Source organism: Myotis daubentonii, chromosome 1 (assembly GCF_963259705.1).
Source record: "Myotis daubentonii chromosome 1, mMyoDau2.1, whole genome shotgun sequence".
Classification (NCBI taxonomy): domain Eukaryota; kingdom Metazoa; phylum Chordata; class Mammalia; order Chiroptera; family Vespertilionidae; genus Myotis; species Myotis daubentonii.
In genome coordinates, this window is record NC_081840.1 from 174,145,991 (window position 1) to 174,167,851 (window position 21,861).

The window sequence follows — 21,861 nt, forward strand, 5'->3', positions numbered from 1 at the left end:
CAAAAGTAAGTGTTACATGTTTTGAAAGGGTTGGACTGAGGACCTTGTTCTAACTGCCACCAGGATTCACACTGATACCTGACCGGAGTACAGAGACTCGGGTGCTCATGATGGCGCAACTTAAGGCCGTCCTGCCAAATCTGAGAAATTTCACTCTTGAAAATACTGGGTCCAAAGTAATGAAATGTAGGCAGAAGTGGCAGCCACCATTTCACGACCCTCCGTTTTCATAGGTCATCATTGATACTGCTCCTGTGGGCCCTCACAGGCTCCCACAGCCCAGGACAAAGCCGGGGACCCCCCCGAAGCCCCCAGCACATGCTTTGCCGCTAATCCTAATAATAGTCTGTGACTGGACTCCCTGAGTGGGAGATTCAGAGTGGGGACCTGTGCATGCGGGGGAAGAGGCAGTGCCTTTCATTACTTTCAAGGGGCTCATGATAACCACTTCTAATGGATGCTGAATCTTGTCAGACAAAATATATCAGTTATCCCTACGCGGGGTCAGCTTAACAAGGCTATATATGCATGGTAGAATTTCATATTCAGCAAAAGCCAGAAGCCAAATCCCCAATGCATTTTTAGAATCCTGGCTGGCAGGCCGAGAAATGGGGTTTGGCAGGAGCCAGGGTTGTTGACAGCTTGGTTCTCACGTTTCCTTGCCAGCAACAAGGCTGATACCCCGGGGTGGCACCATGGTGTGCAGCACCTGCCATGGGCCATGCAGCCCAAAGTGAAACCGTCAGTGAAGCCCCCAGAACTGAGTCTCTGACAACTCAGCCCTCTGTGTCTCAGTGGGGCCCATGTGTCTCATTCCATCTGACTATGCATTTTGAAAATCAAAATATTTTGTTTACATTTTCATTTAATTTCTCAAAAGCCATTCAACAGCACTGCGTGCTCCCTGGTAAGACATTCTGATAGTTTGGTAATTGCTACTTTTTAAAAAAAATTTTTAAATTACTAGACAAGATTAGACAAAGGGAGGGAGAGAAGGGAGAGAGGGAAGGATATATTCTTCTCTGGTAGCAAATAGCAGTGAATGGCGAGGGGCCTTCTGGTACAGTGGCCCTGGGGGCTGGCCAGCGCGCAGGCTTCCAGGACCTCACTCCCAGTAGACAGTGCAGACTGAATCCTGGGTATTTGTGGGAATGAGCTTCTCCAACCAGTTCACAATCCTAAATTACCAGAAGCCCACACAGCACCAACAGAGGCCAAATACTGGTGATGCTTAAGGTCCAGGCTGCTCTCAGATGGCTAAGTTCTACGACCTGCGTACCTTACTTCCTCTCTCTGAACTCTCCATTTATCTGGAAAATGGAAGCAATCATAGTACCTACCTTCTGGGGTTATTACTTGGATGAACATAAAGTGAGCACAGAATAAATCAATAAATGACGGTAGTCAGTTCGCATCAGCTTCCAGACAAAGATTCTTTCTATACCCAAGTCCAACAAGACATGTGGAACCACTGCAGAAAAGGAAGTTTCCCTCACCATCACCTTTCAGTTCGTTGTGTAAGTCAGAATGCACCTCCAACATTTTAAGTAAAGAGTGTCCCAAAATTCACGCAAGAAGTAATTTTGATAGAAAACACAGGTTTATAATTAAAAATTGTAAATTTTTTATTGATTCATAAAGCATACAGTATAGGGTTATGTGTGGAATAGGAAACTGGATTATCATGTCGCTATAGCAAGCACCATTAGCTGTTACTGCCTGAGCAGCTGCATTTTCAAAGAAGAATGGTCCCATGAGGCCTCCAGCCCAAAATCCGCACCAAACAGTGACACATTGTGGATGCATTTGTTACTCAACAATCACTCGTGGATTTTCTGAACTCCAAATGCAACAATTTTGTCGATTAACCAAGCCATCAAGATGAAAATGAGTCTCATCGCTGAAGATGATTTTGTCTGAAAAATCAGCATCCACTTGTTGTTCCATAATCCATTCAACGAGCTCTATTCGCTGTGCGTGGTCAGCAGGCTTCAGTTCTTGAGTCGATTGAACTTTGGGAGCAGGAAGATGCAAATATTTTGTGAGAATACGCTGTAGAGAGCTTCTCGAAATGTCCAATTCTTGACCACGGTGCCGAATTGATGTCCCTGGACTCTCAGCAACACTCTCACGAACTGGTCTTCAATGTTTTGTGTTGAAGGACGGCCAGAGTGGTTAAGATCACTAATTGATCCAGTCTCCCTAAATTTTTTAATTAATCTCTTCACAGCTGATGAAGTTAAATCACTATTCCGATCATATTTTGCAAACTGTAGCTGCCAAACCTTCATTATTTTTAAAATATTGCTCAACAATGAAAACACATTGTTCTTTTGTGTAGTGCTCCATTTTTAATAACCCTGAACTGTCAGCTGTCACGCTATCTTTTTTGTCGTTGGAAACACTTTCCGGCACAAATGGCATAAAATTCAAATCTTGTGTAAATTTTGGGACACCCTTTACAAATTAGTGCTAACAGGGTAAGCAAAGTTTTATGAGAACACACCCATTCTCTCCAGGGAGTGGGGGGTGGGTAATGAAATTGTGACTATTAATATTCATCAAATATTGCATCAAAACCTGTGTGTAACTTTCTCAGAAAGACCTCTGCTTACTGTGTTCCTTCCCTCACAGAGCAGGGCAAACTCCCTTAAGTCAGTTTCTCCCCAAAAACATCGTGGGAGGTCCAGATCTGCTCGCACATGTAACAAGAATGAGCTATTGCCATAACCAGTTTGGCTCAATGGATAGAGTGTCGGCCTGCGGACTCAAGGGTCCCAAGTTCGATTCCAGTCAAGGGCATGTACCTTGGTTGCGGGCACATCCTCAGTAGGGAGTGTGCAGGAGGCAGCTGATCAATGTTTCTCATCGATGTTTGTAACTCTCTATCCCTCTCCCTTCCTCTCTATAAAAAATCAATAAAATATATTTTTTTAAAAAAAGAAAAAGAATGAGCTATCAGCACCCACAGCTAAGGCCCTGTGGGAATGCCTGACTTCTGGGGAATGAGGGAACAGAAAAACCTTTGAACTGATTTCTGGGTCACTTGGTGTCCTGAAATGTCTGTCTCGGTATATTTTTAAGCAACTGAAAACAAGGCTTACCCTAGGGAGGGGAGTTGCTCTGGTTTTGCAAAGCTCCTAATTAGCATGCAAAATCACATCAAGTCTGTGGGCAAGGCTGAGACTGGGAGAGTACCTGGGGTCCTTCGTCAGCCCCCCTGACCAAGGTTGGGGGCGGGGTGGCAGGGACTGAAGGTATCACTGATTAGGCCAGCAACTGGGCAAGCTTCAGGTTCAAATGACTTTAGTCTCCTTGAATGAGGCCCTGCCCCCTTCCTTGGAAATTCTGAAATTCCAGGTCTCCTCTCCCGTCTGCCAGTGACTTGAACTTGAGAGTCCTTGAGCCTGCTGCACAAACATCTGAGCTGTGCGGGTGCCCAGGCACGAAAGGTCAGGAAACCCGTTTTTAACAACAAGAAGCCTTTGGCAATGTCAAACTGTCCTGCTGGGACCATGAGCCAGTACCTAATTGGCACTTGCTGTTGACCTTTGCCCGCAAGAGCTCTGGCCTCTGATGACCCCGTGGGGAATGGGGTTATTGCCGGAGCTGGCCTTCGGCTTTCTTTTCCTTCTAATCCTAAAGAAAAGGTGGCCGCGAAAGGCTAGTCTGTTAGTGTTCGCCTCCATCTGAGTAGTGCGTATGTGTTTTAATTCTTACATTTCTCAGGAAGCTCAACACCAGTGGGATCTGAATCAATAACTAGCATAGATTGCATCCAGCTCCCCTGGGATCAGGCCCTGGAAAATCAGCTTCCGAGGACCATGTGATCGTGCACACAGCCGTGCATCCAGCCACACTTAAACGGAAAAAAAAAGAGGTGACATCTGAACTAATTTTCTCTGCACTAGCTACCCAGACCTCAGGAGGACACGCTCCATTACGTACGGAAGGAAGTATGGCACCAAAGCCTGGGTTTGCTCGTCTGGGGGACAGGCTGTTATTCATGCAGGTCCAGAGTCTGCCCACAATGGGGTGGACACCTCCTTCAGTCCCTATTCAGTTGCATATCCTGGTCTCACTGCACAGGCACATGGCAGCCCAGATGGAAACACCAGCCCACACCTGACTCGGGCGCGGGCACACACCCCGACCGACATTTGAGCCAGCCTGGGTTAGCATCCCAAAGCAGAGGCTTGTAGTCCCAGACCGACATTTGCCACCTTTCACAAGGCTCTGCCCTCAGGACGTTAACTAACCCCTCTTTTCCAAAGACCTGGTCGCTTCTATGTCACTTCCATCTGGAGCACTCCTCCACCTAATCCAGGGAGAGTTTCCATCTTTCCTGAAGACACGCGGGCCTGCTCTCTCCCTCCTTATGACAAGCTCCTCCTCGGCTTTGTGAGACCCTGCGCCCGCCCGGAGAGAAGGCTGCACAGGGAGCAGCCAGTGGCTCCTTTCAACACTCCACAAAAACATCGCTTAAAAATGAACAGTCCCAAAGTGGAACTCGTAACTCAAGCAGCCCGGGCTACTAACACAGTTAAGATACCAAAGGTAACATAGGTATCATCTTTTTAGATATTTTAGAGACTTAACTGGTTTAAAATCTAATTGGTTCCATATTAAGGGCCCCCTTACCCCCCCTCCAAAAAAATTGAAGACAACCAACACTTGCATTTCTTTTTTGAAGGAAATGATACAATTCTGAAGATTAGCATATATTTTATTTACTTTATTTTTCTTCTATATTTGACCTATATTCCACCTTCACCTCTATCATTTGGTTCACTATGATTTAACTATTTTTTCCAGTTTTATTGAGATATGATTGACATATCACATTGTGTAAATGTAAGACATACACGTTGATTTGATACATTTATACATTATAAAACAATTATCATGATAGCATTAGCTAACACCTCTATCATGTCACATAATTATTTCTTTTTTTTTGTACTTAGAAAATTTAAGATCTACTCTCAGCAACTTTTAAGTATATAATACAACGTTGTTAACTATAAATACCATGTTCATTAGCTCCCCATCATTTTATTCATCTTATAATTAAAAGTTTACAATCTTTGACCAAAAAACTTCTTCCCATTTCCTGCACCCCCCCCGGTCCCTGGTAAACACTATCAGGATTTTGATAGGGTTTGCAGTGAATCTGTAAATGGCTTTGGATAGTATGGGCAGTTTAACAACATTAACTCTTCCTACCCATGAACATGGCATATCTTTCAATTTCTTTATGCCTTCAGGTTCTTTCCATCAAAGTCTTGTAGTTTTCAGTGACGGATCTCTCACCTCGGTTAAATTTATTCCTATTTCATGCTATTATGGATAGGATTCATTTCTTTTTCACATATTTTATTGTTATTGTGTAGAAACACAACTGATTTCTGTATGTTGATTTTGTATCCTATAACTTTACTGCATTAATTCTAACTTTTAGTGGAGTCATTAAGATTTTTTATATGTAAGATCATAACATCTGCAAACAAAGACAATTTTATTTCCTTTCTGATTTTATTTCCTTTTCAATTTCTAATTGCTCTGGCTAGGACTTCCAGTGCTATGTTGAATTGGAAGGGTGAGAGTGGGCACCAGCGACCTATTCCTGATCTTAGAGAAAAAGCTCTCATCATTTCACTGTTAAGTATGATGTTAGCTGTGGGCTTATCAAATATGGCCTTTATTATGTTCAGGTATGTTCCTTCTATTCCCAATTTGTTGACAGCTTTTATCATAAAAGTGTATTTTGTCAAATGCTTATTCTGCATCTATTGAGATGATATGACTTTATCTTCATTCTATCAATGTGATGCATCATTTTGATTGATTTGCGTTTGTTAAATTAGTCTTTCATCCCAGGGATAAATCCCACTTAATCATGGTATATGATCCTTTTAACATTTGGATTTTTGGTTTACTAGTAATTTATTAAACATTTTTGCATCTATATTCATCAGGGATTTTGCTCTCTCGTTTTCTTTTCTTGTATTGTCCTTACCTGGCTTTGATATCAGGGTGATGCTGGCCTTGTAAAATAAGTTTGGGAGTATTCTTTCCTCTTTTTTAAAAAAAATAATTAATAGCTGAGTGCTTGCTTTGGCAGCACATACACTAACATTGGAATGATATAGAGAAGATTACATAGCCCTGCACAAGGGTGACATGCAAATTCATGAAGCATTCCTTTAAAAAGAGAGAGAAAAGAATCTATATAATAAAGGCCTAAGTGACCATTACTGGGGAACAACCAGAATGACTGGTTGCTATGATGCACACTGACCACCAGGAGGCAGATGCTCAACGCAGGAGCTTCCCCCTCGTGGTCAGTGCACTCCCACAGGGGGAGGGGCCACTCGGCCAGAAGCCGGGCTCATGGCTGGCGAGCGCAGTGGTGGTGGCGGGCGCCTCACCTGCCTCTGCGGAAGCACTAGGAGCAGTGAGCTGAGCAGTAAGAAGCAGCGAGCAGGCGGGCAGCAAGGAGCGAGGGGTCCCAGACTGCAAGAGGGTGCAGCCGGGCTGAGGGAACCCTTCCCCGCCGCCGCAGCCCCTACCCCCGTCCGCAGTGCACGAATTTTGTGTACCAGGCCTCTAGTAGTTAAAAGTTGAGAAAGACTGGCATTAATTCTGATTTTTGGGCTATTTTTATTGGGAGGTTTTTGGTTACTAATTCAACCTCCCTCATTATAGGTGTATTCAGATGTTCTATTCTTCATATTCAGTCTTGGTAGATTGTATTTTTCTAAGGATGTATCAGTATCTTCTTATTAGGACCTAGAAATTAGATTATCACATTTGTTGGCAAATAATTGTTCGTAATAGTCTCCTATGATCCTTTGTTTTTCTGTGGTCAGTTAGGTTTCCTCTTTCATTTATAATGTTTTTTTCTTTATTTTTCTTAGTTTAGCTAAAGATTTGTCAATTGTCTATCTGCCAAAACACCAGCTCTTAATTTTGTTGATTTTTCTCTATAGTTTTTTCTGGTCTCTATTTTATTTTCCGTCTGATAATTATTTCCTTCCTTCTGCTAAGTTTGGACTTCGTTTTTTTTATTTGTTTTGTTTTTTCTAGTTCCTTGAAGTGTAAAGCTAAGTTGCTTGAGATCTGTCTTTTTTCTTAGTGCAGACATTTATTGCTATAAACCTCCTTTACAACTGCTCTTGCTGCATCCTGTTAGTTTGGTAGGCTGTGTTTCCATTTTTGTTTGATTCAAGATCTTTTTTATAGTAGTTCCCCCTTACTCTCAGTTTCTTGGTTTCAGTTACCCATGGTTAACTGTGGTCCAAAAACATTAAATGGAAAATTCTAGAAATAATTCATGTTTTAAATTGTATGCCATTCTGAGGAACATGATGAAATACCATGCCATCCTTCTCCATCCCTCCCAGGACATGACTTGACCCTGTCCAGCATACCCACTCTGTATACTACTAGCCGTTAGGCACCTAGTAACTGTCTTAGTTACAGATCCATTTCTGAGATATTGCAGTGCTTGTGTTTTCACTTGATAATGACCCCAAAGCACAAGAGTAGTGATGCTGGCAATTAGGATATGCCAAAGAGAATCCAGAAAATGAATGTATGTATAGAAAAACACCATGAATGTATGTATAGAAAAACATACATTTTCTATGTATAGAAAATATAGAGAACATATTATGGTACTATAAGCCATAATTATTGCTATAAACCTCCTTTACATATACTATAAGCCATATTTATATATATATGGTTCGGTACTATAAGCCATTTCAGGCATCTACTGGGGTCTTGTAACATATCCCCTGCAGATAAAGGGGCATCTACTATATTTCCTTCTTGACACACTGTTTGTTCAGGAGTATATTATGTAATTTCCACATCTTTGTGAATTTTTCAGTTTTCTTCCTGTTATTAATTTCTAGTTTCATACCATTGTGGTTGGAAAAGATACTTGGTATGATTTCAGTTTTCTAAAATTTATTAAGGTTTTTTTGTGACCTATTATATGATCTGTCTTGGAGAATATTCTGTGTGCATTTGAGGAGAATATGTTCTACTGCTGTTGTAATATATGTTTGGACCATTTGATATACAATATGGTTCAAGTCCAATGTTTTTGTTGATTTTTTTGGATGATCTATCCATTATTAAAAATGGGATAGTTCCTTACTATTATTGTATTGTCTGTTTCTCTCTTTAGATATGTTAGTATTTTCTTTATAGTGTGTTGCAAAAAATTTATAAATACACTTCAAATAATTATAAAGGCAGTATTTACTAAAATACATTTTATTTTCAAAAGCTATCAGCTATTAAAGTGTATATACATTTTTTGGGGGACACCCTGTATTTAGGTGCTACAAGGTTAGGTGCTTGTATATTTACATTTGTTAATCTTCTTGACGAACTGACCCATTTGTCATTATATAATAACCTTCTTAGTCTCATTACTGTTTTGGCTTAAAGCAAGCATGTCAAACTCAAAGGCTAACACGGGCCAAATAAGTTTTAAGATTATGTGGGCGCAAAAAACAAAAGCTTTAGTTTTCATAGAAACGTAGGTTTATTTCAATAGAGACACACTGAACACAAAGAGCTGAAATAAATGAGTAATCGTTAACATAAAATAGAACATTTTAATAAAAATTAATTTTTTTCTTGAACATTAACTTACCAGACACTGAATAACTGCACAAATTAATAAGCGTAATGCAAACAAACCTATTTTTCTTGTTCTCTGAAAGCGAACTATTTCCTGTTGCGCACACCAAACAAGTCAGTCTAAGACTAATGATGTGGCAATCGCTGCTAAAATATTCGCTGCTGGTATTAGTGGAGAGAAATGGTGCACCTGTGCATAAGGCATGTAAGGGAAATGAACGCAACAAGATTATAGTCATCAGTCAGTCGTTAGCAAACATTGTAGTTCGTTATTAATAATTATGTATAACAGAATATTGTAAAAATTAAGTTACAAAATTTGTACTAAAATGTTTCTTACATCCCGTTGTACTGGCTGGGCTGCAAAAAATACTCGTCGTGGGCCACATGAGGCCTGTAGACCGCAAGTTTGACATGCTTGGCTTAAAGTGTCTTTTGTCTGACAGTTCTATCTCTCTTTAGTTTTGACTTGCAGAGTATCTTTTTCCATCCTTTCACTTTCAGCCCATGTGTATTCTTAAAATGGAGTCTCTTGTAGGCAGCATATAGTTGATCTCTCTTTTTTTTAAAACCATCCAGTTACTATATGTCTTTTGAGAATTCAATCCATTTATGTTTAATTATTGATAGGTAAAGATTTCTAATGCCACCTTATTGTTTCCTTTCTATTTTGTAGTTTCTTTGTTCCTTTGTTCCTCTCTTGCTGCCTTGCTTTGTGAATCGATGATTTTCCATATTGGTATGCTTTGATTCTTTTATCTTTTATAACTCTACTGTAGATTTTTGCTTAATGGTTTCCATGAGGCTTATAAAATATTTTATAGCTAGAACAGTCTATTTGATGCTGATAACAATTTAACTTTGATCACATACAAAAACTCTACCCTTTTACTCCTCCTTTTTCTTTTTGATGTCTCATTCTACATATTTTATATTGTGTGTGCTTTAATTTTTGTAGCTATAGCTATCTTCAATACTTTTGCCCTTTAACCTCTGTACTGGAGTTTAATGATTAACACATCCCATATCATAGTATTGGAGTATTCTAAATCTGACTATATACTTACCTTAACCAATGTATTGTGTGTTTTCACATTACTAAATAGCATCCTTCCATTTCAGCTTGAAGGACTCCTTTCATCATTTCTTGTAAGTCAAGTCTGGTGGTGATGAGCTCTCAGCTTTTGGTAGGGAAAGCCTAGCTCACCTTCATTTCTGAAGAACAACTTTGCTGGGTAAAGTATACTTGGTTGGCAAGGTTTATTTTCTCTTAGTTCTTGGTGGTGTCATTTCACTTTCTCCTGGCCTGCAAGGTGTCTGCTGGAAAATCTGCTCATAGCCTTATGTGGGTACCTTTGTATAATGTATTTCTTTCCCTCTTGCTGTTTTAAAATTCTGCTTCTATTTTAGACAAGTTTATTATGTTTTCGAGAAAATCGTGATTGAAATGTTGGAGTGCCTTTTATTTTCAAAAACATGGATGTCCAAATCTCTCCCAGGTTTGAGAAGTCCTCAGCCATTATTTATTTAGATAAGCTTTCTATCCCTTTCTCCTTTCTCCTCTGTGACTTCAATGATCTACACATTGTTTCTCTTAATGGTGTCCCATAAGTCCTGTTGGTCTTTTTTATTCCTTTTCATTTTTTCTCACTCCCAGTGGATAATTTCAAGAGATCTATCTTCAAGCTCACTGATTCTTTTGTTTGTTCAAGTCTGGTGGTGAAACTCTCCATTGAATTCTTCAGTCATTGTATTCTTTTTAACACAAACTAGAGGTTTTTAATTTTTATTTTATTTTTAAGATATATTTTTATTGATTTTAGAGAGGAAGGAAGAGGGAGAAACATCGATGATGAGAATTATTGATTGGCTGCCTCTTGCACGTCCCCCCACCTGGGATCAAGCCTGCAACCGGGGCATGTGCTCTGACCAGGAATCAAACCATGACCTCCTGGTTCATGGGTCAATGCTCAACCACTGAGACACATGGGCCGGGTCAGTCATTGTATTCTTTAGCTCCAATGTTTACATCTCTTTTGTGTTTTATTTTTTTCTTGTACATCTCATTTTGTTCTTGTATTACTTTCCAGGTATCATTAAATTGTTTGTGTTCTCTACTATTTCTCTGATCATCTATAGAAGAATTATTGTCAATTCCTGGATCTCCCTTTCTTTGGAGCCAAGTCCTAGAGATTTACTTTATTCTGTGGGTAGGAATGTTTCCCTGATTCTTCATGATTCCTGTACACCTGTGTGTCTGTGCATTTGAAGGAGTCACCTCCACCAGACTCAATGAACTGACTTTGGTAAGTGAAGACTTTCACCTGTGGGTAGGGACACACTACTTGCTGTGACCCCGAATCTAGTGGTGAAGGGCACCAAGTGAAGGAACGTATGGTAGCAATGGGGCCAGGACCAGGGTGGGAGGGATGTCATCTCTGGTTCAGGTTGCTGGAGTTTACAACATCAACTGTTTGATCCTTGGCGAGCACTGTGGGGAGTCCTTAGAGGCTGCACTAGCTGTTGGGGTCCTTAGCAGCACTTCCAGGCCCAGCAGCTAGGGACCAGAATGGGGGTTGGGGGGAATGACCAGAGCCAGTGATGTGCACACACTCAACTGTGGGGGCCAGCTGCAGGTGCCTATGTAGTAGCAGGATCCAGTGGCAGAGACACATGTAGGAGTGGGGAGCAGTGCAGGACTGAGGCCAACTGTGGGTACCTGGCAGCTGCGGGGGATCTGGCTGTTGGTGTGCACCACCATGGCTGCTGGGTCTGGCCATAGGCACTTGGAAGTTGGGGCTGGTAATGGGGATCAGGCCAGGGGTGTGCGGGAAGGACTAAGTGTAGGTAAGTGCAATGATACAGGCCAGTGACAGAAGACAGAGCCCGATCTCGGTCCAAAAGCAGGTACAGGGCCCTGGCTGTTGGCGTGCTCTCCTATTGCTACACCGTCTCCCCCTGGGTGTGTGCGATGGAGGCCAGTAACAGGTGCGAGGTTGGTAGCATGCAGTACATAGCTGAGGGATAGCCCCAAGGGCATGCCTGGCAGTGGGGGTCAGCGTGGGAATCTAGGCTGGTATCTTCTAACACATTCATAGCTGCAGAAGTCTGGACTGGCTGTCAGTGCAGTCCCTGATATCCAGCAAGAGCCAGAGGCGGCTGAGGTAGGAAGGGAGCAAGTAGAGACTCAGGTGGTTAATGTTCGTGGACACAAATAGCCGTGGGGTGAAAACTGGTGAGATCTGCAGAGTCCACAGCAGCTATGCTGTCTGTTGGTTTTGCCAGCGGTGAGAGCCGCTGGATTTGTCTGCAGAGCAGGTCATGGGGAACCGTGATCGTCCCACGGTGTGCCTGCTTCCGATAGCCCTCTGCTTCTTCGTTGTTCCTAACCATGTCTCAGCTTTGCCAGTCTCTGGGTTGGGTCAAACTTAAGTGGGATGTTCATACAATGCCCCAGAAGGCTGAGGAAGCACCCCAATCCTCCTTTCCCAGTGAGGGGACCTCATTCTAGCTGGGCTCGGAGCAATGCTGGTTTGGAGAACTGGATGATGCAGGCGAAATGAAGCCATCTACTTCCTTTTTGTAGGATTGCTTGGGGAGCGGGGGAGGTATTTTGTTTTGCTCCCCTGTGTTGTTGAAGTTTAAGCAGACTCCAGAGCTCGCCCAGAACATGAACAGCCACTTGTGGGTTTGGGGCGGGGGCGGGTGGAGACATCATCTCCTACACCGCAATGTCCTTGCAGATGCGTGGTCGAGGGAGTTACCTGCCACACTGCGATGCCCCTGGCCACTAAGCAGCCTCATCTCCAGCATCTGGGTGCAATTACAGAATAATGGTCAAATCCAGGCCCCACACTTTCTCTAAACATTCATTTCTTCGTGTACTAATTATAGTTACTGAGAACTTGTTATGTGCTAGGCACTGTCCTGCGAGCTTTCCATGAATTTAATCATTTAATTTCCGTAACAACTGTATGAGGTAAGCACTATTTCTCTCCCATTTTAAACAGGAAGAAAATGAGGCACAGAGAGGTTAAGGAGCCTGCCCAAGGCCACACAGCTAGTAGGTGGCAGAGCCGGGAGGGCAATGGTGGCGGTGAAACGGGCGGGTGCGTAGCAAATGCTTGGCACAGCGTCTGGCACACAGCACACCATCACGGTGGCAGCCACTATTACATTCAGAGCCTTGGTATCCCTTTCTGAGACGCTCAATTTTCTCACCCTTGTGGCAGAAAAGCCCAACACGTGTTCTCTGGTTCGGTGTCAAACTGACCCAAGTTCCTCCTAAGATTTCAGTCAGGTTATCCACTGTTATTGTGATTCCTACAAGTCTGGTCTCACAGGGGCTGGCAAATTTTTTCTATGAAGGGCCAGATATTAATAAGTTAGGCTTTGTAGGCCATACGGGCATTGTCACATATCCTTCCTTTTTATTTTTATGTATTTATTTTAATGATTCTTTATTGTTGGGAGTATTACATATGTTCCCCCCCCACCCCCATACTCCTTTCAGCCCGCCCCTGCCCCATCCTTCCTTTTTTAAAAAATGGTCAACCTTTAAATCAGGGGTCCTCAAACTACGGCCCGCGGGCCACATGCGGCCCGCCGAAAACATTTATCTGGCCCGCTGGGTGTTTTTGCCGCCGCTGCCTGTCCTGCTTAGCAGCTGACTCGTCCGGGGCCACAGTGCGCATGTGTGGAATGTCTGAGGGACAGTGAACTGGCCCCCTGTTTAAAAAGTTTGAGGACCTCTGCTTTAAATAATGTTAGACCCATTCCAGCGTATGGGCTATGGTTTTCCAACCCCGTATCTCCAGGATTATTAATAGAGAAGCAGTATGTCATGAAAAGGCTTTCATGTGGAGTAGATGGATTTCAGAATTTGCTAAAGTGCCTAGGTTACACTTTCAGTTGCCAAGCAGTTTCATTAACCCTTTGCAGTCCAATGTTATTTTTGGAATTCAAACAGTCTGGTTCAAATTAATTGACGGGATTGAATGTTGAACTTTTTTTTTTTTTAAATATATTTTATTGATTTTTTACAGAGAGGAAGGGAGAGAGAGATAGAGAGCTAGAAACATCGATGAGAGAGAAACATCGGTAAGCCGCCTCCTGCACACTCCCCACTGGGGATGTGCCCGCAACCCAGGCACATGCCCTTGACCGGAATCGAACCTGGGACCCCTCAGTCCGCAAGCCGACGCTCTATCCACCGAGCCAAACCGGCCTCAGCGAATGTTGAACTTTTTAATGTCTTATTGCTCGACGTTGGACCTGCTCCTAGTGCCTGGTCTGTCGAGTCAGCCTCGAGGTTGGACCGAAAAGGGTTAAATTAGTAGATGACAGAAACAGTGAAGAAACATCCAAAGGTTTGCAGAGGAGGGAAGGAAGGTAGGTAGGTAAATTTAGATATGCCTATCCGAAGAGTCTTCTAAAACAGTAAATGATGAAGGGAGAAGAGAAAATATCCCAGAAAAATCGTGTTTTAGAAGCAGCACAGAACGCCATTCATGCCACAGATGTTTAGAGTTATTTATTGGGCATCTCTATGAGCAGGCACTGTTCTCAGGATTGTATGTAATTTGAGAGCTCAAAGGGACCTTAGAAATTATCTGGTCCAACACCCTTACTTCATGTTTGAGGATTCCAAAGCCCAGAAACTTAAAATAACTTGGCTAATTCCATTCAAAATTAAATGTATCAGGCTTTTTGTGCCCCTCAAAATTAGCATTTACTTATACTATTAAATGTTTGTTGAATGGGACTTAATGAGAACCTACTACGCTCTTGACCACCTCTTTAAACCATCTATTAAATCTGGCAAAATGATACAGTATAATTGTTTTTAAAATCTAAACCTACCGAAATCCTTTTTTTTTGCCGCATTTCTAACTCTTTTGGTGCATATTAGGTGGGCTAATAAGCATCAATCATTAGATGAACAAGTCACTGATTCCCCTTTAATTTCCCTTCCTTTAAGGCTCCTGTCCTGCCATTTCTTTTGTTTGCACTGCAACCACCACTGTCACTGCTCTCAGTTGCTGTCTTTCTGTTCTGCTCTTCCCACTCCAGTTCCTAATTGTACCTCTTTCCACATCTTTCTCTTAAAATCAAGCTCAAGTCAGGTTCCTACCTCCAATCACACCCCAGGGTTCTGAACAGTGCAACAAATCCTACTTTACTGTCAACTAACGTTCCAATGTTTAGCCGTTTCTTGACCCCAAACATACTTTCTTTCTCCCGTTTTACTTACCATTATTTCCCTGTTTCATCTGGTGCCTTCTTCACGTTATTCCTGTGCTTCCCTAGATATGGCCCCGTGTTCACGCCTTTGCACAGGCCTTCCCCTCCATGGGGAGAGCTTTCATTCCTCACAACCTTCAGAAATGCCATTCGCCCTCAGTGTCCTTTGCTCCCCCATCCTGGCCCCAGCCCTGCTTTCTTCTCCATTTCTCTGGCACCTGCTATTAGATCACTTGGGTGGATGACTTAGTTATTCTACTGAAAGCAAGCTACCCATTCTGCAAGTACAATACAAAATAGTTTTAAGTTAAAACACCAAATTTATTGCATAATATTGAACTATATGCACACACATAGAAAATAAACATTTCATATAACTGTATATCTTCTTTTTAACCTTGTATTATAAAGACTGAAAAACTACCAATTTAGCAATTGGAATACGTTTTAAAAACAGAAAAACAAAATCAAAAATCTACAACCCTTCATTGAGATTTGATGCTATATCAAGGTTCATAAATACTTCATTTTATATAAATAAGTCTTTCTCTGGTGACTAGGAATTTAAAATTAGGTTCACATGGATTCTTTGACCATGTAGAACTTTCCTATCCCACACTGAAGAAGGCTGAGCATGTCATTATTTTTGAGATACATATATTTGCTTTAAACGCAATCATCCCTCCAATCCCACTGTAAACAAACATTTCAAACGGAATAAACAAAAGTTCCATAATAAAGAACATCCTTAAGTCTTAGCAATTAGGGAAGAGGAAAAAAAATTGAGTAGAAATTTTGCAATTTAAATAGGAATAAAAAAATAGACTGCATGCATCCATTAGGAGAAGAGAGGAAGGGAGCATTAAGTCGGGTAACAAAGAATGGGATGAAGTGACAGAAAAGTAAAGTAGGTAGGGAAAAGGTAGGAAAAGGAAAAAGACGGGAGGGAGGAAATAGACAGTGGTAGAGGATAGAAGAAGAAATTTATTATTTTTACTTTTCTTGGAGAAGATACTCTAAAAAAATTTAATGCAACTTCCTCCAAAAGCGAGATAAGGGAAGGGGTTGGGCCTTACCACCTCACTTTACTGTCAAAAGAAACTTGGCTGAGCAACAAAACAAATTAAGCTCAGCTGCCACTCTAAGCTACTCTGCACATCTTTAAGGAGGTCCAGGAACAGGGAGAGCCATGAGATTGCTAATCCCTCAAGATCTTTTTTTTTTTTTTTTAAGCAAATGTGTTCATAAAGGCTCCCTTAAATTCTCAAGAGAGTTCAGCCAAGTAATGGACCCAGATTTAGTTAGTTGGAATTGGGAATTTCTGAAGTAGTCCTTTCCTCCTAGTCCTCAGAATAGGGCTACAACAAGCCCTATTGCCCCGGGAAAGGAGACAGCCTGCGTGCGCAGGTGAGAAAGGACAGATCAGTCAAAATCATTCGTGCAAAGGAATGAGAAGTTAAGAGAAGGAAGAGGAAGCACTGTAAGGAAAGATCAGGGCTGAGAGCCATTTGGGAAATGAGAATTTAAGAATCGCTGCCATTTTACCCAGCAGAGTGCAACATATTCACAAGTGCAAGGAGCACTCAGTAATTTGATTTAAAAACAAAACACCTCTTAAACAAGAGCCAATTTTTCACCCCATCCCCAACCCCTGATTTTTCCAGAAGGTTGCTTACTGCATACAACCCCAGAAACACATCAACCAGGTTCAGGATTCAAAAGTCCCAACACACTTATGCAATAAAAAAATAGAACTCACTCCCCATGATTTTCTGTATAGGCCTCAATGTGGACACTGAGGAAGGAAGGGGAACCTGGGGCGAGCTGGGGACCTCAGGCCAAACTAAACCCCTCGTAGTTGTCCAAGGCCTGGGTCAGCCGTGCACTCAGGATCTCTTTGCTGCTGTACTTGGGGAGGTCGAGAAGGTTATAGCAAGTGTGGGCCACCGGCAAGTACTCCTCCCCGCTGGCTGTGGACTGGATGACCATCTGCAGGCTGGCCATGCCGTAGATGGGGATCCGGTCGCTGCCTGTCAGGAACACTGGGGAGAAAGGGAATGGCATTACTAGCTCTGCCAACAGGGAGCAGCGCTCAGCCGTCCTCCCAGGAACAGAGAGGAAAGCGTGACACCCTGTGGCTCGTGTGAGAAGTACAACTACTTTTATGTGCCAACGTGCATATCATTAATATTAATAAATGCTCATTCATATAAAGTAAAAGAGACTATTTCAAACCCTCTTTTTTGGTTTTCTATGAGTAAGAATTCTATGCTATTCACTGGCTAATATCTGACCTTGATTATACATTGACACAAAGATTTCAACTATTTTTAAAAGGCTAAGTTTGTTCATATTAACTAGAGTTCATGTTCCTTTACAAATGTATTACTCTTCTCCAATGTCAGCCGGTAGTCAGAGAGGACCATCTATTATATCATTCCATTTACATGAAACGTCCAGAACTGGCAGACCCATAGATGGAAAGCAGATTGGTGAGGAGGGGGGGTAGGGGGAAATGGGGAGTGACTGCTAATGAGCATGGCGTTTCTTCTTGCAGTGATGAACATGTTCTAAAATTGTTAGTCTCACAACCCAGTGAATATACTAAAGAACCATTGAAGTGTATGCTTTAAATGGGTGAATTGTATGGTATGTGAATGATACCATGATTATAAAGCTAATAAAAATCACACCTCCCAAGTTACACAGGCAATAGACAATTTGTAATATTTTCAAAAGGCTAGACAGATAAGGCAAATTAATCCAAACAATTAGATTTCATCAACATGATACTTAAAGGAATCACTAACATAAGAAAAGTGTTTTTAGAGCAACAACTAGGAATTAATATGTTGTGCCTGAGATATCAAGACAAAAGTATAAACAGTTATTAACTGTTTACCACTTAAAAGAGTTAGAATTTTACTTGTGGAGTATATCCTACACCACATCCAAAACTAGTATCTAACAAATACCATATTGAGAATTCTGATACTTACAGAGAAACTTCTTCTTCTTTTCCAGTGGAAACTCATGAAATGTTTCCCAAAATAGTTTCACAGTGGGATGTGTGGCTGAGTATTCTCCCTTGTAGATGGCAGTCTGCCCCAAAAGACAAAAAGGAAAAAATGTATCTTATAGATTAGAAGATAACAGTGGACGCTGTATATACCACTTGCATTTAGGAGTAAGAAATGACCTCTAAGATGCAGGAGAGTCCTCCAAACCCTACACTTGGAAGACGGGGCTCTGGGCACACCTCCCCAGGCCATGCTGCTTCCTTGGAGGGAAACACGTGCTCACCTCTTCCAGTTCCTCCCAGTTGTAGTTGCTGTTCCCCACCATCATGGCTCTCAGTTCTGAAGGCTGGAAGAGCTCCAGCACTTTGCCACCACACACCTTGAGGAAGCCACTGGAAAACGCTGTGTACCATTCATGAACTGAGATTTGGAAGATGTAATTCACGTAAGCATCCACAAATTCCTGCCTGCCAGAAAACCAAAGAAACAGCACCTGTTTAGCCCAAAGTCTTGTAGAATTTATCCAGTTCCCCTTTTACACTGAGGTGGAGAGTGATGAAAATGGAATTTCATTGAATTCTCATACCAGGAGGCATCCTAAGGCATTTGGTAGGTTAGAAAAAAACAAAAACAAAAACTTTTTCTGCTAAAAGAAAAAAGTCTAAGATAATGGCTCTAGGCTCCTTCCCCTCTTCAGAAACAAATAAAGCTAAACCATCTGATATCTGTATGCTCACATATCTTAAAAGTTAGTGTCATAACTCCTTTTATTTTCTTCACAGACGTATATAAAATGCCCCCAGAAATTCCTCTTCTCACTTTCATTATACACAAGAAGCACACAGATGCGATCATAACTCCTTTCTATAAATCTCTTAACCACCTCTGGAAAGAACTGTCATACAGTGGCTCCATCTCACTAATAATAATCAGATGAAAAGACAACCGTGAATTCCCATGTCACCCACTGGACTGGCATAAGCTGTAAAGTCGGAGAATATCGATGGGATGGGTAAAGATGTGGGGAAATGGGAACCGCCTACACAGCTAGTGGGAAGATAAGGTATGAAAGGACAATGGGAATCACATGGAAATAAACAAAAATCGTGAAAAGCCAAGGAAATTTATTCAGAAGTTGCTATAGCAAAGGAGTCAGCCACTATCACTTACGTTTCAGCAGAGACTCAAAAACAGGCCGAAGGTGGAAAAGCGTCAGAGTGGTAAAAGGGGAAGGCTGCTGGCATGGGGAAGCTGGGGGTGGGCTAACTAGAAGCGAACATCCTATGTGAACGGTCAGAGATGCATATTTTGCTTTTTCTTTGTTTTGGGGAGGGGGAATGTTAAGGTATAATCAACATTTAGCATTAGTTTCAGATATACAACATAATGATTCCATAATAACTCTAGTTAATGTCCATTGCCATACGTACTTACAAATTGTTTCCCCCTTGGGATAACACCTTTTAAGATCTACTCTCTTAGCAAAGTTTCAAATATGCGTATTTTGCTTTTTTTCTCATTGGCCTAAGTTGGAAGAAGCTGTCAAGTGCTGGCCATTCGGGGCTGACTGTGTCAGGAGTTACTGAGAGGCAAGCTGGCTGCTTGCTGCGGATACGGGGTTGGTTTCCTGAGCAGGCGGTTGCAGGTGAGAGGTTTTTTTTATATGGAGTCTGGCCACTGTCTGAGTGCATATGTAGTCTCTCACTAGTGAGAATGTAAACTGTGAAATGAGACCTCTAAACATCCAGGAGAAAAAGTGACAACAGCTCGAAGAATTGAAAACATAAACATCCTCTGACCCAGGTGGATGACACAAAAAGATTCTCACGTGAATGCACAAGATGAGTACTGGGATGTGGTTTGTTTTTTAAATTAAATTTATTGGGGTGACATTGGTCAATATGATCATACAGGTTTCAGGTGTGGGTGTCTATGTGACAAGATCTGTATGTCCCTGTGTGCTTACCACTCAAAGTCAAATCTTCTGTCACAATTTATTAGGACCCCCTTCACCCCCACCCCCTTCCTCTGGCAGTAGCGTGGTTTTTGGTCTTTTGTTTTAAAATATATTTTTATTGATTTCAGAGAGGGAGAGAAACCATAAGAACCACTGACCGGCTGCCTCCTGCACGCCCCCAACTAGGGATGAAGCCTGCAACCCCAATCGAAGCCGACTCGGGGAGTAAGCCAGATAAGCTACAAGGCAGACCCGCGCCAACCATAGGGGCCAACCATAGGGAGATGCAGGCAAAAGCCAAGACAACGCATTGACAGATTTAGGGATTTAAGTGGGATTGAGGAGCAAACTGCGGGGACAGGGTAGCCAGGTGACAGGATCTGACGTCAGTTTTGAGGCCATAGCAACAGGAGGAAGCTGTCGCAGTACGCAAAGGGGGCGGGGGGCACGACCACCAGCTGATGCCAGGGAGCCAGTCCAGGGCCCCGCGCTGAAGGGCGGGGTCGAGGCCAGCGGAGCGGACCAGGCAGCGGCAAGGGGCGGAGGAGGAGTAATAGCCAAGGGCGGTGCAGAGGGGCCTGAGACCCCTGCAAAGAAAGCGCCAAAGCCTAAAAATGCCTTTCTGGAGAGCCTGCCTAACTCGGTTGAAATGCTGAGTCCTGGCCCTTAAAACGCTGCAGAAGCGCTGGGATAAGATAGAGGCCAAATTTGATAAGGAATTTCAGGCTCTGGGAAAAACGTATAACGACATCTACAAGCCCTCACTTGCCAAGATCCAAAAGCTCACTGGTGAGATGGGGATGCATGGACCTTGGAGGGTGGTGAGGGGTATGAGGCGGCGGCGGCAGAGGAGGGGAAGCGGAAGGGTCTGTGGCTGCCAAAAATGAGGGCCCCAACTCTGCGTTCCCGATGACGCCAGGAATAGGCGGGGACAGAGACGGAAGAGGAGAATGACTAAGAAAATCCTGCTTTTTTTCCTTTTAAATATTGGTGAACTTGAAAAGGCTCAGGGTTGGGACCAAAATACAATATGACTCAATTCTGACATTCCTAAAAATATATTAAATTGAAACAATCTGATCCTGACCAGCCCGTTTCAAACTTTATTTTCATTTTTGAGCCCAATAAATAATTCAAAAGGCGTTGGAGAAAATGAGTTTAATTAAAAAATATTTTTTTCATGATCTCTTCTGTGAGGGCGGGAACTAAGGGCTTATTGAGGGTGTCAAGTAGATGTGAAAAACCACTTGGAAACCAAGTCATCACACTATTCATCACACCACACATGAACACCCAAGCCAAGACTGAACATGTCCTCAGTGCTTAATTCTTCGATTTCTTTAGTCCTGAAATTTCGCACTGCAGAAAAAGCAGAATCCAAGAAAAAAACTCATCTACAAGACTTTGCTTTTGTAACCCAGACCTCAGCTTTACACGTCAGAAAAGAGTGATGGAATCAAGAGAGCCTGTGGTGGAGATCATGACAGTACTGCTAATGAGGCCTGGAAACTGCCACTTCAAATTTTAAAAGAATGTTTTGAATGTTTGAACTTAGAGAAATAAATCGTTCTGAGGAGAGTGTATAATCTGTATAATTCTGTCAACATATGTTAATTATTTGGAGTCTCATGTTTGTGTCTTCTTGATAATATCTACAAAGGTACAAAAAATGTTTTAAGTATTAAATTCCTCTACCTAGCATCAGAAATACTAATTTACTTGAAGAAATGCAGAATATAGCAAATTCTGTAAAGCATGTGCATAAAGTGTTACATAGTTTGATCCTTGTGAAATCTTTTTGTCATGTAGCTTTTATTTTTTTTACATTTTTATTGATTCCAGAGAGGGAGAGAGAGAGCGATAGAAACATCAATAATGAGAGAGAGCCCTGACTGGTTTGGCTCAGTGGATAGAGCGTCAGCCTGCGGACTGAAGGGTCCCAGGTTCGATTCCGGTCAAGGGCATGTACCTTGGTTGCGG

At 42.2% G+C, this 21,861-nt stretch overlaps 1 protein-coding gene and 1 pseudogene across 3 annotated transcripts in view; one reads left to right on the forward strand and one right to left on the reverse strand.

Moving 5' to 3' along the window:
* The first annotated feature begins 6,108 nt into the window (after nucleotides 1-6,108).
* Nucleotides 6,109-6,209, forward strand: LOC132224153 (U6 spliceosomal RNA; annotated as a pseudogene).
* Nucleotides 6,210-15,204: 8,995 nt separating this feature from the next.
* The window catches only part of HERC3 (HECT and RLD domain containing E3 ubiquitin protein ligase 3), an 86,042-nt gene continuing 79,385 nt past the window's right edge, over nucleotides 15,205-21,861 (reverse strand). For 2 of the 3 annotated variants that reach the window (XM_059665552.1, XM_059665561.1), the window contains 3 exons: nucleotides 18,208-18,391; nucleotides 17,904-18,006; nucleotides 15,205-16,946 (listed from right to left, as the gene is read on the reverse strand). In XM_059665552.1, coding sequence (XP_059521535.1) covers nucleotides 16,738-16,946; nucleotides 17,904-18,006; nucleotides 18,208-18,391 — 496 coding nt within the window. In that variant the 3' untranslated portion in view covers nucleotides 15,205-16,737. Of the gene's footprint in view, nucleotides 16,947-17,903; nucleotides 18,007-18,207; nucleotides 18,392-21,861 lie in introns of those variants that run through there. The other variant, XR_009448751.1, reaches the window with a different exon arrangement.